General features: G+C 43.5%; 1 protein-coding gene across 8 annotated transcripts in view; it reads left to right on the forward strand.

The window, feature by feature from the left end:
• Nucleotides 1-17,858, forward strand: part of LOC126292282 (filaggrin-2-like) — a 750,701-nt gene that overhangs the window by 637,366 nt on the left and 95,477 nt on the right. For 7 of the 8 annotated variants that reach the window (XR_007552076.1, XR_007552075.1, XM_049986195.1 and 4 more), the window contains one exon: nucleotides 2,031-2,254. Coding sequence is in view for 6 of the 8 variants with exons in the window: in XM_049986195.1 (XP_049842152.1) it covers nucleotides 2,031-2,254 (224 nt within the window). In the remaining 2 variants the exon portion in view is untranslated. Of the gene's footprint in view, nucleotides 1-2,005; nucleotides 2,255-17,858 lie in introns of all 8 variants that reach the window. The other variant, XM_049986198.1, reaches the window with a different exon arrangement.

A 17,858-nucleotide genomic window follows, 5' to 3' on the forward strand; every position in this document is an offset into this window, starting at 1 on the left:
CGTTATACCGCTGAATGCATTTTATGTATTTCATCTCACAGCGCTTACGAATTATGTGGTTGATTATTAAAATAGATGTGATGGGATGGAGTGCTAGGCAACGAAGACTTAGAATAATAATTTTAGTGAAAGCGTAGAGCTGAAGTGAGGTGTGCCCATGGTTTGTCGAGCTGGAAGCCTTCGTCTCGGCTGAGCAGTTTGTCTAATTCTATTTCCACAGCTTCCTTGACCATTGAGGCCCAATTGGAGGAGGCTGTGACCAGTTCCTGACTGCGTCGAGCTTGGGAGATTTACGCGCCTTATACAGCTCAATAAATGTGCAACGGCAAAGCATAATATTCAAGCTGGGCATTACATGGATTACGTATTATATTCCTTTCTTTCGATTTTATGTAAATGTTTCACATTCCATTAACAATAACTTCATCGTACCCAATTTCCGACAAACTTAAACAAATAAAATTGACTGTGACTTCGTTACAGACGTCGTGTTCTGTTTGTCAATTCATATTCGTCATTCTGCTTATGTTTTCCGTGCCACAGTAATGCTAGGTCTTTACGAAACTTGTGGGTACTGAAAGGTACACATCTTTTAGCATTTTTACCTGCAGACATTCGCCCGCCTCGTCAGTTTACTAATGAAGACACAATTTATGGCTGTTTTAAAGTGTTTTCTGTGTATCTTGTTACCCGCATTTTCGTCTCTGCAAATGCGCTACCAGAATGGCCACATAGATAATATTGTGGGGAAGGCAAAACAAAGACTGCGCTTTGTTGGCAGAACACTTAGAAGATGCGACAAACCCACTAAAGAGACTGTCTACATTACACTTGTCCGTCCTCTGCTGGAATATTGCTGCGCGGTATGGGATCCTTACCAGGTAGGATAGACGGAGGACATCGAAAAAGTGCAAAGAAGGGCAGCTCGCTTCGTGTTATTGCGCAATAGGGGTGAGAGTGTCACTGATAAGATACGCGAGTTGGCGTGGCAGTCACTAACAAAGGCGGTTTTCTTTGCGGCGAGTTCTATTTACGAAATTTCAATCACCAACTTTCTCTTCCGAATGCGTAAATATTTTGTTGACACCCACCTACGAAGGGAGAAATGATCATCATAATAAAATAAGAGAAATCAGAGCTCGAACGGAAAGATTTAGGTGTTCCTTTTGCCCACGCGCCATTCAAGAGTGGAATGGTAGAGAAGTAGTATGAAAATGGTTCGGTGAACCCTCTGCCAGGCACGTAAGTGTGAATTGCAGAGTAACCATGTAGATGTAGATGTAGATGGCAGAACGTGAGATACAACTGTCCTCAATATGATGGTTTTGAACGCACTACTTTTCTGGGCATAGAGGTAGTAAGGCCTTGCCTTAATCGGTCTGGTATACACAGCCAGTTATAGGAATCCTAAAATTTAACGTGGACTTTGAACGACGATGCAACTGTGACTTTTTCGCGGCCTTAAGTCATTACGAGAGGTGAAACCGGCGGTGAGGAACAAAAAGCCTCAAAACTGACTAAGGATTGAATACAGTCGGTAATAGTTGACTTACGACCAGTCTCTCGTGCCCTTCACTTGATAAGGTTCGTGTTCTGATCTCGCATCGAAGTCACCAGTTCTGCAGCTGCTGGTCTTCGGATGCTAGTTGTTTTTCGTAACATCGCGTTCTCATCTGGCATTGGAGTCATCATCACTGCAGTGAACCTGTAGCGGTTGTGCTGAATGCCTCTCATTCCACAGCTGGACGTCGCCTCGGCGCCTCATATAGCATTACAAAAAAAAAAAAAAAGTCTCTGAGCACTATGGGACTTAACATCTGAGGTCATCAGTCCACTAGACTTAGAACTACTTAAACCTAGCGACGGCACACACATCCATGCCAGAGGCAGGATTCGAACCCGCGACCGTAGCAGAAGCGCGGCTCCGGACTGAAGTGCCTAGAACCGCTCGGCCACAACAGCCGGCTTATAGCATTACAGTTCTTTACGACGTCACTGTAATCAGCCTAATGTGTGGCTCTTGTTCGCAGCGGAGGTGGAAGCCGCCGGCTATGGGCAGCCGTACAAGCCGGTACCGCCCCCGAAGCCGCTGCCCGCAGCCGCCTCCGGCGCCGCCTCTCCGCCGCCGCCGTACCGCATGCCGCCCTACCCTCTGTACGGCGACGCGCAGACGGTGCCCATCCCGGGCTCTGCCGCCGCGGCCTCAGACCTGCAGCCCGGCGTCGCCCTGCACACGCACTCCAGCAAGTTCCCGGTAAGTCCAACGTGAAGGCGTGCCAAGCAGTTCACCCATATGAAATCCTTACCTTGGTGGACCCTCACACTTACATTTGTGTATAATAATGACACAGCCTGCGTCATCTACTTCCCTTACTGCCTGAGAAGTAAATGGCGCAGACTGTTTCATTATTATACACAAATGTAAGTGTGAGGGTCCACCAAGGTAACCATTTCATATCGGTGAAATTCCAGTTGATTTTTGTCCATGTTTTTTGTGCTAATCTAAGGTCAGCTGCTTTGTACAATCGCCCATTTAAGAGTATTTGCAATAAATTGGAAATCATTATCAATAAACCACAACACGTACAAAAATAAGTCGAAAAGCCACTTTACCACCAACACGGGACTACAGAGACTGCTGCAATTTATATAATATGGTGCATCATACCACTTCGGTATTAACACCCTTCAGCGCTTGGACATAAGATACTTTCGTTGTTGTATTTGGAGGCAAGACCCTGCCCGTTGCCACCGCGATCGCTGGATCTCAGTCGCCGACGAAGCAGTTGGTGTTTGCAATCGCAGTAGCAACTGAAGAGGAACAGGTTGGAGAGTCCTAGCTAGCTCCCTCATTGAACAATAGACAGTGTTGATATTCGAGAACGTGCGGCAACATGTGTTGTACCATAGTAAAGTTTGTACAGGATGTACATAAAGTCCTTCTTCGATTACAAAATTTATTTCTCGAGAACTATGTAATTTATTGGAAATGGTAGCTTAACTCATAAAGTATTTTACGAATACTCTTCCACATGCAGTCCTTTCTTATAGAGCGGCTACGTGATACTCAATTTTTCTCCTTATCTTTACCAACATGTCTTTCGGCACCAAATTTATAACATATCGTATTTCAGCCGTAATAGTTGTGAACTGAACACTTTAAACTTAAAGTAACACCACAAAAAAGTCAGGAAGGGTTAATGTCTGATAAACCTGGTGGGCATGATGTTGAATCGTCTCTGTCGATCCACGTGCCCGGAAAGGCCTGGCGAACAAATAACCCCCAGGGTATCGGTGCACAGAACTTGTTGGAACAGGCTCCATTGTTGAGATTCCTATAACTGAGGTGTCAGAGCACATGTAGGAGCGTATCCATCAAAACATCAGGAGTTAAGCTACCGTTTGCAACAAACAGTATAGCTGTATTTAGCATAGTTCATTAGAATTTCTTTTTGATCAGAAAAAAACTTGATGTTCACCTTGTACATATGTACTGTGCAAGCCACCCATCGTACAGTGTCGATTGTCTGCCACGCCTGCCTGGCAGGTCTTTTCCTTTTATCTCGTTTTATTCTCATCTCTGTCTTTCTGACCTTTACTATGGTTTTAATCCCTCCACCACTTGACAGTGTACACATTATGTATGTAAATGTATACAACATCATGATGTCAGGTGTTAAACGTCACATATCAACTAATTTAAATGAGTACAACGAAAAACAGGCGAAGTTGCAAATTTCGCTTTTACTTGATGACTAGTTTTGGGCCAGGGCCCATTTTTAAATCATTCAATCATTTAAAGCATTCAATAAGATATAATTATTATGAAATCCAAACGAAGTGCTGGAAGTTCGTAATTTAAATGAGACTATAATTTATTACCACAAAGTGCTCAGCTTAGGAAACTATCCTATCTGTGTAATTTTGATCCTAAGAGGTCAAGCAGATTGAGGAATCAGCTTTCTGGACGCAACATACAAGACTCCTAGACAGCAGATATTAAGGTGCTTTTTATGTGAAGAACAAATGGGTTTCCGTAGAAAAAAGTCCGAGACCATATGCAATGTTTGTGATAAAAAAATCATTGAAAATCGTACAGAATTTAATTGAGAGACGCACATAGCATTTGTTGAGTGGAAAAGGTCTTTGAGACAGTCGAGAAAAACTGTGGAGCATAATGAAGAGAAGAGGGTACTCACTCCACCTTAGCAAGCCTATTAACCATAACAGTCATGTTAGATATAAACGGAGAGCTGACAGCACCTTTGATCACTAACAAGGGGGTCAAATAAGGATGTGGCGATTCGCCCACGCTGTATGTATATAAAGGGTGGCGCACGAAATGTGTTACCATTTTGTTTTTGAATATAAACTTTATTGTCAATACAATCTGAAAGGAACATATACTACAATGAAGAGCCGTCAATGGAGATTTGTTCTAACTCAGCACATGTTCAATATGTCCACCATTTCGTTTCCTAACTTCCTTCAAACGAACACTGAAGTTAGTGATTACCATACGGCACATGTCTTCCGTAATTTCACTGCAAGCTTGAAGAATAAGTCTTCTGAGCTCCATGAAATCACGTGGACGTTTCGGGAATTTTTTTTACTTTAGGTACCTCCAAAGAAAAAAAAGTCACATGGATTGAGGTTTGGACTACTGGAGGGCCAATTTTGTCCGTCATTGAAGCGACCTGGAAACCTGAGTGAAACGATCCGCATGTCGAAATGCTCGTGTAGAAACTCCAACACAATGTTTGCAGTATGTGGCCGTGCTCCATCTTGCATGAACCACTGAGTGTTGTAGGGTAAGGCAGTATCAAGAAGCTGTGGAATTTAATGGAGCTCAGAAGACTTATTCTTCAAGCCTGCAGTGAAATTACGGAAGACATGTGCCGTAGGGTAATCACTAACTTCAGTGTTCGTTTGAAGGAAGTTAGGAAACGACATATTGAGCATGTGCTGAGTTAGAACAAATCTCCATGGACGGCTCTTCATTGTAGTATATGTTCCTTTCAGGTTGTATTGACAACAAAGTTTATATTAAAAAACGAAATGGTAACACATTTCGCGCGCCACCCTGTATGTGCATATGTATTAAAATAGACAAAAAAACTCCTCTGAATTGTGCTTTATATGCAGATTAAGTCACAATTTTCACGGAGAAAGAGGATGACCTGCAAAAAGAAATTTACAATTGAAACATCCGAAGACTGTAATAAGACTATATCCACAAAGAAATCTAAAACTGTGGCTTTCATACGACAGGCCCCACAACAACACAGATAGTGAACAATGCCACAGTAGAACAAGACGGCAATTATAATTACCTGGAATGTGATATCATAGTCGAGGATGACAAAGATATAGCCAAGAATGTAACAAAATTTTGAAACATATGTGGAACAATGAATACGTACTTTAGAAACGAAGCACAAAAAGTAATACGAATTAATGTTTGTGGAGTAATGGCCCTACACTGTTCCATGGGAATGAGTGTTGAGTCATACACAAACGAAAATATAGTGAGATCCAGGGACCTGAAATGAGACTTCTTAGGGCTGCGAAAGGATGTACCAGAGCTACAGATTAAGAAACAGCGACATCAGGAAACTTTTAAAGATATTTAAGGTAGGAAATAAAAGTCAAGACATTAGAAGAAAACGAAGTGAACATCTCGACACATTGGAACAGTGGTAGACTACCTTACAAAGTCAGAAATTATAATCCGGTAGGTCAAAGAAGTCTGGGAAGGCCAAGGAAGAGATGGTCACCGTAAGAAGTAGACGCCCAATACTTGAAGGTAAGAAGAAGAAGAGTTCCTGACATCTTGTAGAGAGGTATCTGAAAAGTCTGGATATACAGATGACTGGGCCATAGCTACACACCTTCGAGATATGGAGCATACTGAGACTGTCCTGACAAGCGACTTGTCCTTGCTGGGAACGTACTTTCGTGAATGCAGACTACAACCTGGTCCAACTAAAACTGAGGCTGTGTGTTTCCACCTGAATAATAAACTGGCTAACAGACGCCTTAAGATATATTTTGATAACAATATTCTGCCTTATAATAAAAATCCAAAATACCTGGGAGTGACATTAGATAGAACCCTGAGCTACAAACAACACCTCATCAACAATGCTGCAAAAATCCGTACTAGGAACAATATCATTCAGAAACTATGTGGTACCAGCTGGGGCTCCTCCGCCTCTACCTTGCGATGCTCTGCTTTGGGACTTGTCTACTCTGCGGCAGAGTACTGTTCCCCTGTTTGGCTGAAGAGCGCTCACACCAAGATGGTGGACACAGTACTGGACTATGAGGATTATTTCAGGTACAATAAAATCATCCCCCATTCACTGGCTACCTGTACTGAGCCACATACCGCCACCTCACTTACGAAGAGAACATGCGCTTCTCAGAGAATTTAAAAAAAAAATGCAAGACAACCCGCAACTTCCGATTCACGCTTTGAGCAATGGCATTGACAGAGATAGATTGCGCTCTAGACATCCACCTCTTATAAGGGCCAAAGATCTGGAGGAAAATGGTTTCTGTCTTGAAGAACGCTGGAAAGTGGAATGGGAAGAATCAGCACCACCACAGGTAAACACCATACTGAAACCGTCGAACAGACCTCCAGGCTTTGGCTTGCCGCGTAAAACCTGGACCATCCTCAACAGGATCAGGACGGGCAACGGTCGATGTGCGGACTCTCTACACAAATGGGGAAGAGCACCATCCCCAAAGTGCGACTGCGGCGCTGAGAAGCAGACGATCCGGCACATCATTGCAGAGTGACCTCTGAGAGCCTACTCAGGTCAAACAACGGACTTCCTGGATGCGACTCGAAGTGCAGTTCAATATACTAAAAACCTAAATGTCAATTTGTAATTATATACAGCGTGAGTCACCTAACGTTACCGCTGGATATATTTCGTAAACCACATCAAATACTGACGAATCGATTCCACAGACCGAACGTAAGGAGAGAGGCTAGTGTAATTGGTTAATACAAACCATAAAAAAATACACGGAAGTACGTTTTTAACAGAAGCCTATGTTTTTTTAAATGGAGCCCCGTTAGTTTTGTTAGCACATCTGAACTTATAAACAAATACGTAATCAGTTCCGTTTGTTGCATTGTAAAATGTTGATTACATCCGGAGATATTGTAGCCTAAAGTTGATGCTTGAGTATCACTCCTCCGCTGTTCGATCGTGTGTATCGGAGAGCACCGAATTACGTAGGGATCCAAAGGGATCGGTGATGGACCTTAGGTACAGAAGAGACTGGAACAGCACATTAAGTCCACATGCTAACACCTTTTTATTGGTCTTTTTCACTGACGCACAAGTACATTACCATGAGGGCTGAGGTACACGTACACACGTGGTTTCCGTTTTCAATTACGGATTGGAATAGAGTGTGTCCCGACATGTCAGGCCAATAGATGTTCAATGTGGTGGCCATCATTTGCTACACACAATTGCAATCTCTGGCGTAATGAATGTCTTACACGCCGCAGTACATCTGGTGTAATGTCGCCGCAGGCTGCCACAATACGTTGTTTCATATCCTCTGGGGTTGTAGGCACATCACGGTACTCATTCTCCTTTAACGTACCCCACAGAAAGAAGTCCAAAGGTGTAAGATCAGGAGAACGGGCTGGCCAATTTATGCGTCCTCCACGTCCTATGGAACGCCCGTCGAACATCCTGTCAAGGGCCAGCCTAGTGTTAATTGCGGAATGTGCAGGTGCACCATCATACTGATACCACATACGTCGACGCGTTTCCAGTGGGACATTTTCGAGCAACGTTGGCAGATCATTCTGTAGAAACGCGATGTATGTTGCAGTACTCTCCGATACACACGATCGAAGAGTGGAGGAGTGGTACTAAAGCGTCAACTTTAGGTTACAATATCTCCGGATGTAATTAACATTTTACAATGCAACAAACGGCATTGATTACGTTTTTGTTTATATGTTCAGATGTGCTAACAAAACTAACGTGGTTCCATTTTAAAAAAACGTAGGTTTGTATTAAAAAAACATACTTCTGTGCATTTTTGTATGGTTTTTATTAAACAATTACACTAGCCCCTCTCCTCACGTTCGGTCTGTGGAATCGATTCGTCAGTATTTGATGTGGTTTACGAAATATATCCAGCGGTAACATTAGGTGACGCACCCTGTAAATGTTTCCAGAATGAGATTTTCACTCTGCAGCGGAGTGTGTGCTGATATGAAACTTCTTGGCAGATTAAAACTGTGTGCCCGACCGAGACTCGAACTCGGGACCTTTTCCTTTCGCGGGCAAGTGCTCTACCAACTGAGCTACCGAAGCACGACTCACGTCCGGTACTCACAGCTTTACTTCTGCCAGTATCCGTCTCCTACCTTCCAAACTTTACAGAAGCTCTTCTGCGAAACATGCAGAACTAGCACTCCTGAAAGAAAGGATACTGTGGAGACATGGCTTAGCCACAGCCTGGGGGATGTTTCCAGAATGAGATTTTCGCAGAAGAGCTTCTGTAAAGTTTGGAAGGTAGGAGACGGATACTGGCAGAAGTAAAGCTGTGAGTAGTGGACGTGAGTCGTGCTTAGGTAGCTCAGTTGGTAGAGCACTTGCTCGCGAAAGGCAAAGGTCCCGAGTTCGAGTCTCGGTCGGGCACACAGTTTTAATCTGCCAGGAAGTTCCTGTAAATGTTGTTCATGCCATAACTGTATTTAATTCTTTATGTCTTGTTTTTAGTGCCAAAGTTATAAAGTTATTGTAGCAGCTTATTTCTCTATAAATGTGATTTGTACTTGCCATACGCTAAATAAATAAATGTAGAGAGGTTTCCCAAATGTACTCGAAAATTTCTGTAAAAAAAGGTGTATGCGTAGTGACCCTGGCTGCGGTGGAGGGGAAGTAGAGGAGGGGACGAGGAGAGGGGGGAGGAACCGGCACAAAAGAATGGCTGGGAGGTGGTGGGTGGGTGTGAGAAAGCGAGCCATCGCCGTGGGAAGTAATTATCTCGGAGGCCACGCCGGTCGGGGCACGCATCCAGTGAGCCCTTGACAGAGCGGTTGGGCAGCCGCGCTGAGGGCCCGTGCGTCCAGAGCTGTGTGAGTTGTGTTGTGTTGTGTTGTGTGATGCCGCGCCCGGGGGCGACAGCTGCGGGCGGCAAAAAAGGTAAGCCGGGCGGGACGCGGGGTCAACGGGCGCGCTCAGATCGTCTTCCTTCCGGCGAGCGACGCCGCGCTGACGGCCTCTCACCGTGGTCCCATTATCTGGTCTATTACTCACTGATCATTAAAACTGAAACACCAGGGCGATAGCTAACAACGCAGTTTTACATCTTGTTGTGTATCGGTATGCACCTGACAGCATGTTCATGTTCCAAAGCGCCTCGCATATAAACGAGATTTTCTAGTGCTAATACTGTAGTGTCACCGCCACACACCACACTTGCTAGGTGGTAGCCTTTATATCGGCCGCGGTCCGGTAGTATACGTTGGACCCGCGTGTCGCCACTATCAGTGATTGCAGACCGAGCGCCGCCACACGGCAGGTCTAGAGAGACTCCCTAGCACTCGCCCCAGTTGTACAGCCGACTTTGCAAGCGACGGTTCACTGTCTACATACACTCTCATTTGCAGAGACGACAGTTTAGCATAGCCTTCAGCTACGTCATTTGCTACGACCTTGCAAGGCGCCATATTCAGTTACTATAATTCATATCTTCAAGAATGTATTCTGAACAGATAATATTGTATGTAAATAAGTTATACAGAACTGCAACCAGTCACTTTTATCGAATAATAATGCTTAATTCAAACACCGGTTTTCGAACCTCTTCAGGTTCATCTTCAGCTGGTTTCGGGAGGATCCGGGAAGTTACATCATTACTGGTAGTAGCATGATGCTGGGTGATGGTTTTATGGCAGAAATATGAATCACACTTTAATGTATCGCCATGACTATAGCTTATCTTGGGTCTGAGCACTATGGGACTCAACTGCTGAGGTCATAAGTCCCCTAGAACTTAGAACTACTTAAACCTAACTAACCTAAGGACATCACACACACCAATCCCCGAGGCAGGATTCGAACCTGCGACCGTAGTGGTCGCGCGGTTCCGAACTGTAGCGCCTAGAACCGCTCTGCCAATCCGGCCGGTCTATAGCTTATCTGTTGATATGGATGTAAATTTAGTTTTTACTTACTGCGACAGTATAGGTGGCTTTTTTCGGATCTGTCTGCCTCCATTTTGATGTCCAGTGTTCTGTCCAGTGTTCTGGACATCAAAATGGAGGCAGACAGATCCGAAAAAAGCTGCCTATATTGTCCAGAACACTGGACATCAAAATGGAGGCAGACAGATCCGAAAAAAGCTGCCTATATTGTCCAGAACACTGGACATCAAAATGGAGGCAGACAGATCCGAAAAAAGCCGCCCATACTGGCGCAGTAAGTAAAAACTAAATTTACATCCATATCAACAGATAAGCTATAGACCGGCCGGAGTGGCCGAACGGTTCTAGGCACTGCAGTCTACGGTCGCAGGTTCGAATCCTGCCTCGGGCATGGATTTGTGTGACGTCCTTACGTTAGTTAGGTTTAAGCAGTTCTAAGGTCTAGGGGGCTGATGACCTCAGCAGTTGAGTCCCATAGTGCTCAGAGCCAAGATAAGCTATATCATGGCGATACATTAAAGTGTGACTCATCTTCCTGCCATAGAACCAGCACCGAGCATCATGCTACTACCAGTAATGACGTAACTTCCCGGATCCTCCCGAAACCAGCTGAAGATGAACCTGAAGAGGTTCGAAAACCGGTTCATGGAATAAAGCATTATTATTCGAAAAAAGTGACTGGTTGCAGTTCTGTATAACTTATTTACATTCAATACACAGTCACGGTTCTAAAATATCCGTAATGGATAAGCATAAGGTAATATTGTGAATCATGTACCGTCAAGAGCGACGTTCATCATTACTGGATTAAAGTTAAGTATCAAACTAATTTCGTCCGCTTTCTGAATTCTCATTCCTTGTCATGTTCCAGACCTCACGTCAGTATAGTTCTTCCCTGCACACGCCAGCCTGCGTGAGCTAAAACGCGTGCATTTCGGCCTCTATTCGTAACACGGTGTTGGCTCTTCTGCTAACACAAAAAATACCTCGGGTTCTACTGATGATAAAAGATAGGGTCAAGTGGTTTGGGTAGCCCTTGCGCTAGGGACCATTTGTATACCCAACGGAAGGATCGTCTTAGCTTCACTATGCTACAGTACAGAGTCAAAGTATGAATATTACACAGTTTCTCCAGCTTAGGCAAAAGGAGCAAATCGGTTGGTTCTTTTTACAGTTGATGTGGTGTACGGTGGGTTCGATAGGACTTGTGGAGACACCATTATTTCGCGGGCGGTATCTCGGAATACCCCACATAGGTGGTTTTCTAGTATATGTTTGCTGTCACCAGCGGACCAAAATCCAGTCGAGGATTCCAAGACGCCTATGCACATCAAATGGCTGAAATTTTTACGATATATTCCAAAGATCCCGATCTCGAACAAACTTGAGAAAATTTTCTTCGTATCTGTATCCCCTGCAAAGATACAGAAGTTCAAAGTTACCTTCTTCTACACTTAAAATCCACTATGATGCGAAATTTAAATAATAAATAACTGCAGCAAACTGCTATATTTTTGACGGTGTATTCTCTAGGTATTTATCTAGAAGAGGCATCTCCCCGTTTTCATAGATATTTATTCGTTATCGCGAACCCCCCCCCCCCCCAAAAAAAACAAGTTTTTTGGGTACCAAGACCCAGCTGCAGATTCCGTGACGGTTATGCACAGAAAATGGCTGTTTTTTACTATGTATTCCTAAGATCCCTCTCTTCAACTGTCTTGAGGATTTCCTTCATATCTTTATCCGTTTGCGATATAAGAGGTGCAAATTTACCCTAGTTGAACACGGAAATACGAACGTAATACCCGGTGTGACGCGAGAACGTAGTTTATAATGTGACGTAGCACAGAGAAATATGTTTAAGGTATCTCCGGTATCACCTGGGTACCACTTGCTGTGCTACTGAAGTACACGCATAATGCACATTAAATCCAATCTGAGGCGTAAAATAAGTTTTACATCATTTCAATTTCACATAAGTAAACTATCTAAATTTTATCAACCTATACACTTCTTTTCATATGGGTTTCATGCCCTTCTACAGCTGGGAAAAGACGGAAACCTGCGGAAAAAGGCTCTTGTTGGAGCATAAAAAATGTGAATATGTTCCTGTTGAAAAGACTCTTGCAGAAAAGTGCGGTTCTGGCTGCCTCATTCTACCTTCCTCAGCACTTTTAAAATCTTTCCCAAAAATTTTGGCATGCGAACGTATTCGGGCGTTTTTATGGCGAGAGAAGAGGGGACAGTTGAAGTGGGAGAGAAGGAGAAAGTGAAAGTGGGTGAGAGACAATGACAATGAGAGAAGTATCTATGATTATGACAAGTAGGAAGAGAGAGATAGTGACTGTCTCAAGAGACAGCAGGCTTGGGAAGGAATAAATCAGATAGTAGCAGTAAGAGAGAGCAAGAGCGAGAAAGTAGTTGTAGGACAGAACGAAGGAGACTGTGGCTGTGAGACAGGAGTCGGTGACAGAGAGACAAAAAGGGGTAATGACAGTGAGTTGGGCTGTATGTGTGATTGAGAATGGACAAGTGGAAGAGAATGGGTATGAGCGACTTAAACCGATGGACTAGTGGATGTGATTGAGTTACGCTTAGGGGAGCTTGTGGGAGTTTGAGTGAGGTGAGTTACATGTTAAAAAAGATGCGAATATGTTCGCACGTTTTTTTTTTGTTTTTTTTGGAAGGTGCTAAGGTAGCTGGTACCCCACTTTTCAGTCAGAGTCTTTTAAAATAAATATGATCATATTGGAATCTTTTGTGCTCCGATAGGAGCTATTCTCCGCTGTTAAAGTATAGAATAAAGAATACATAGCTACATTTGTAGCTGATTAGGCAGAGTATAGAGACCGAAATATAGTCCACTGAGCTGCCAACTTTGGCAGCATCAATGCTGGTAGCTCTGCTGGACAGGAATTCGAGCTAAACTTAGATAACACATAACGATTAAATTATTCCTTGCTGCTTTGTACTGGAATACATCACTCATAGGGGCTGGCTAGTGTTGGGATGCCAGTTTCTCGACAAACCATGACCGGATATTTTCAGCTAGTGAAAGACTTTTCGAATACGGTAACCAAGACAGCAGCCGAACTCCCTCTGTATTGACGTCAGTCAGGACAGCATGGGAAACATGCCGTCTTCCGTTATCTTGTCGGAAGGTAACATAACGATAACCTAGAAGATAGGGCACAGTCACTTGCCTTGGAAAGTCAGAGATCTTGCGTTATCTTGTCGGAAGGTAACATAACGATAACCTAGAAGATAGGGCACAGTCACTGACTTTGGAACGTCAGAGACGTAGCGCCCACTGTATAAATTGCTGGCTATGCGAACCAGAGGGATTCGTGTTGTGTGTACCATGATGCCATCTGCTCGGCCCGCATGATGGTGAATGAAATATGGCAACATCCACACTAGGATACGCCAACTGTGATGCGCTATGCAAAACTGATACTGGTCTGAAAAGATATTGTGGTGCCATACCTGTGTCGTGTTGTCGCTGGGCGGTTCTCAGTCTGTGCACCTCTCTGTTCTGGCGTCTCAAGGGTAGCCGCGGTAATGTTCGCCATCTTGGCGGTCTGTGGTACTCCAGGTATCGTTACACTGTCCGTGTGGGTACTTTTCTAGCTGAAAACAAACCCAATTCTTGACGTGGCTGTACAACCCTGCACGGCTGAGCGTAAAACATGTCTGTCCTGTTGGGCGCTAGTCACGTGGGGCCATTGTCATCCTGCATGTCTTTTAGTGTGGTTCTTCTCAACCCACCAATTCCATATTCGCACGAAAGCCTTGGGATGCCAACAAATGCGAGTAGCAGTACGGCAGAATGGTTAACCGCGATATCAATAGGCCACGATGCTGTCGCTATTGAATTCCAATACTTGCTGATTTCTCCTCCTTACAGCAGGAATATCGCGACCTCACAAACCATAAACACGAAAATGCAATTGCTGAATGAGAAACGAGATACGCAAACATTCCTTGTATACAGAATGTACTGGGTGTTATCCTCGCCTCCTTTGTACTATTGTTCTGAATCATTTGCATATCCAAGCATATAATACACTTCAAGGCGTTTTGACGTTTTATGCCGGGTGTTTATAATTACAGTGCAGCTACTCATGCAGGCCCTGTGTTGGCTGTAATTATCGTAAGGCAGCGAAACTTGGTAGATATGCTAATGCCTTAATGCGGAACTGATATACCCTGGACTAAAATTAGTTCCAATTTTAGCCACCAGGTGCAAAATTTAGCGCTGTATGTCTCTGGTGCTCACATTGAACAAATTGCGCAAGCATCAGTTACTAATAACATCAACATAATACTTTCATCACTTCGTTGACCTTTTCTGCCCAAGTCCCTTTCCTAATTCATTGCATATGCAAACATTTCTGTACGCCGGCCGCGGTGGCCGTGCGGTTCTGGCGCTGCAGTCCGGAACCGCAAGGCTGCTACGGTCGCAGGTTCGAATCCTGCCTCGGACATGGGTGTGTGTGATGTCCTTAGGTTAGTTAGGTTTAAGTAGTTCTAAGTTCTAGCGGACTTATGACCTAAGATGTTGAGTCCCATAGTGCTCAGAGCCATTTGAACCATTTCTGTACGTCTTGCTGCATTTACAGCGTCAGATTTTCATCTGGCGGACAAAACTGGAACTAATTTTTTTTTCCAGTGTAAATCGGTTCCGTATTAATGCGTTACCATGTCTATCAAATTTCGCTGCCATGCGATAGGCCCACACTGGACCTCTGTGAGTGGCTGCACTTGGACTACAATTATTCGGTACACACTGCCTTCATGATGCTGCAAGTTTTATGGCCACCAGTGTAATTTCACGTACTGAGAGAATTTATTCATTTCGTGTCTGGAACGATATTACTGTCGCCGTCGTCATCGTCGTGACCCTCAATCCGAAAACAGGTTTGATGCACGTCTCTACGCCTGCCTATCCTGTGCAAGGCTCTGCATCTCTGCACAACTAATGCGGCCCGTGTCAATTTCAACCTGCTTTCGGTGGTGAAGCATTGATCTCCCTCTACAGTTTTTACCCACCACCTGCACCCCAACACTTCCCTCCATCATCAAATTAATTGACCCTCATCTCTCAGGATGTGCCCTGTCAACCGATCCCTTATTTTTGTCGAGTCCTGTCATAAAGCTTTTTTTCCCCGACTTGATTCACCACTTGTTCGTTAGTTAGCCGATCTACCCATCACCTAATCTTCAGCTTTCTCCTGTAGCACTACATTTCAAAAGCTTACCAATAAACAATCGGTCCTGATTGATCGGACTTCCTTGCACCAAACTCCATATCTCCCGAACTGTGTATCTTAACAGTGTATAATGTTGCAGGTTTATCGAGCGATATGAGAATTCTGTTTACAAAATGTGTTGCGGATGGACTTAGTAGTGAATAAGTAATAAATTAAAACGTAATGCCTGATGCTGAAGTTTTACTGCATGAACAGGAAAATAGTAGTAAGCTGTTACCTTCCTTCCATTTATCCCCTTTCATCACTTTAGGAGGGGTGAGGAAGGGGTGACAGCGACGAAGAGTTTCGTAAAAGTCTGAAATTTCGTGTAAAGTTCTTCAGACGTTACTAAGTGCTCTCATTCGTAAATACTGCATAAATGTAGTGTAGGCAATTTGTACGTCGTGAGTTATGGTGTTTCAAGATATGTAATGAGCGGATTACAACAGAATTTTAAATTTTTTAATTCGGTCAGTGACTCCATGAAATATTGAATATGAAAGTTTTGCTGCCCCTGAGAGTCGTTTGATAGGCAACCTGGGAGTGAGACTGTGCCCCAGGTTACCTGATTAGTTATGCAGATTGCTCATCGTCCAGGTTTCTCCTCCACATGAACCTTCACCAATCTACATTTTATAACCACTACACTTCTGTTAACATCAGTACTCAAATAGCGTAACTGCCCTACTACTTCCAGTATTTCGTTTTCTAATCCAGTTTCCTCAGCATCGCCTGTTTTAATTCAACTACATTCGACTACCACTGGTATCAAACATTTTCTCCAGACAGTACCCCATAACTCTTCAATAATAAGAAAAAGTATCTTAATGGCTGCGGGAAGCGTTCTGTCAATAATTTTTGTGTTTTTATTCTAGTTTCAATCTTAAATAATCATCATGTCGGCAAATATTATCAGCATAATATGGGAGGATACTTCGTTGACATCGGGAGTACAGGAAGAACATAGGAGTCCACCGTATCAAGCTTCATGGCTTTGTGATATAGTTCAGTTTGTTGGCATAAGATTAACATATTGTAAGAGCACACTGTATAGCGCAAACGGGATCACATTAAATTAAAATCATTCAAATTTGTTCTTCCACAGAATACACTCTGTTTCGTGCACTTCTTGGAAAACTAGCTCCGATACATACAAAATACAGCAGAAACGAGAAATGAGAATCTTCTGTATGATGCTATTCAGTGAAAAGTACTGAAAATGAAAGCAGAACAACCATCTTTAGTTGATTCAAGAGACTGTTCCATGAGAGTGAATGAATGCAAACTCAGCGATAATAATCAATATGCAGGGTGATTGAGGTGCACCTATCACTGGGTTTTATGCAGCCCGCAACACCTTCAAATACCACACAAGATTTTCATTTTCTCTCACGCACTACGTACAAACTAGCAGCCCTACTGAAAAAATTAAGAAGATCTTATTGTAGGAAGTCCTCCCCCCTCCTCCCAAACACACACACATATCCATCATGATTTTTGTGCCTGGTACTATTCCTGGTTCCCCCTTGAGGACTATGGTGCTTGTGTAGTGGTATCTGTAGTAGTTGTCGAGCTTTTTATTTAAAGTGGTCGCCGTTACACAGTGGTGGTAGTCACTAGAACACCCTCTTTCTCTTTCGCATCAATGCATTTTTCAAGGGGCAAATATGGCTCTCGAGTTTTACGAATGTTTTCAGATGTTCTAGATTACAACATGCAAATGGCACATATCCCATTTATCCGCACTCTAGCAAAATAATCATAGCCAGTGGCTTGTTCGACGTGACAAAGACAGAGGAACAACTCAGATTATAGAGGAAAACTATGTAAACAAAGAGCGGTGATGTGAGAGAACGCTTTAAAAAAAATCTCGCCCTCTGAGGGTTTCGTACAAACTTAATTATGTATACAGACAATTCATCCACACCGGGAATTGAGAACTCCGATAATTTTTACCTTTAACTGACATTGACACTGGCAAGATATCGGCCTCAGAAATTCCAAGACTTCAAAAATGGTTCAATTGGCTCTGAACACTATGGGACTTAACTTCTGAGTTAGCACTCCCCTAGAACTTAGAACTACTTAAACCTAACTAACCTAAGGACATCACACACATCCATTCCCGAGGCAGGATTCGAACCTGCGACCGTAGCGGTCCCGCGGTTCCAGAATGTAGCGCCTAGAACCGCTCGGCCACTGCGGCCGGCTTCCAAGACTTCCGATAATGTTTTAATTATAAGTTTGAAAAGTCTGATAGTTAATAAAAGAAATGTTTTTTGTGATATAATTACAAATTAAAATTTTTCTGTTTTTTCAGTTTACTTTTGCTGTTTAAACACTGCTTTTTGCCAGATTTCATGGCCACAGGTCTACCGGAAGTACGCTATAGGTTTTAATGAATGAGTTTG

Source organism: Schistocerca gregaria, chromosome 9 (genome assembly GCF_023897955.1).
Source record: "Schistocerca gregaria isolate iqSchGreg1 chromosome 9, iqSchGreg1.2, whole genome shotgun sequence".
In the NCBI taxonomy this organism is placed as follows: Eukaryota; Metazoa; Arthropoda; class Insecta; order Orthoptera; family Acrididae; genus Schistocerca; species Schistocerca gregaria.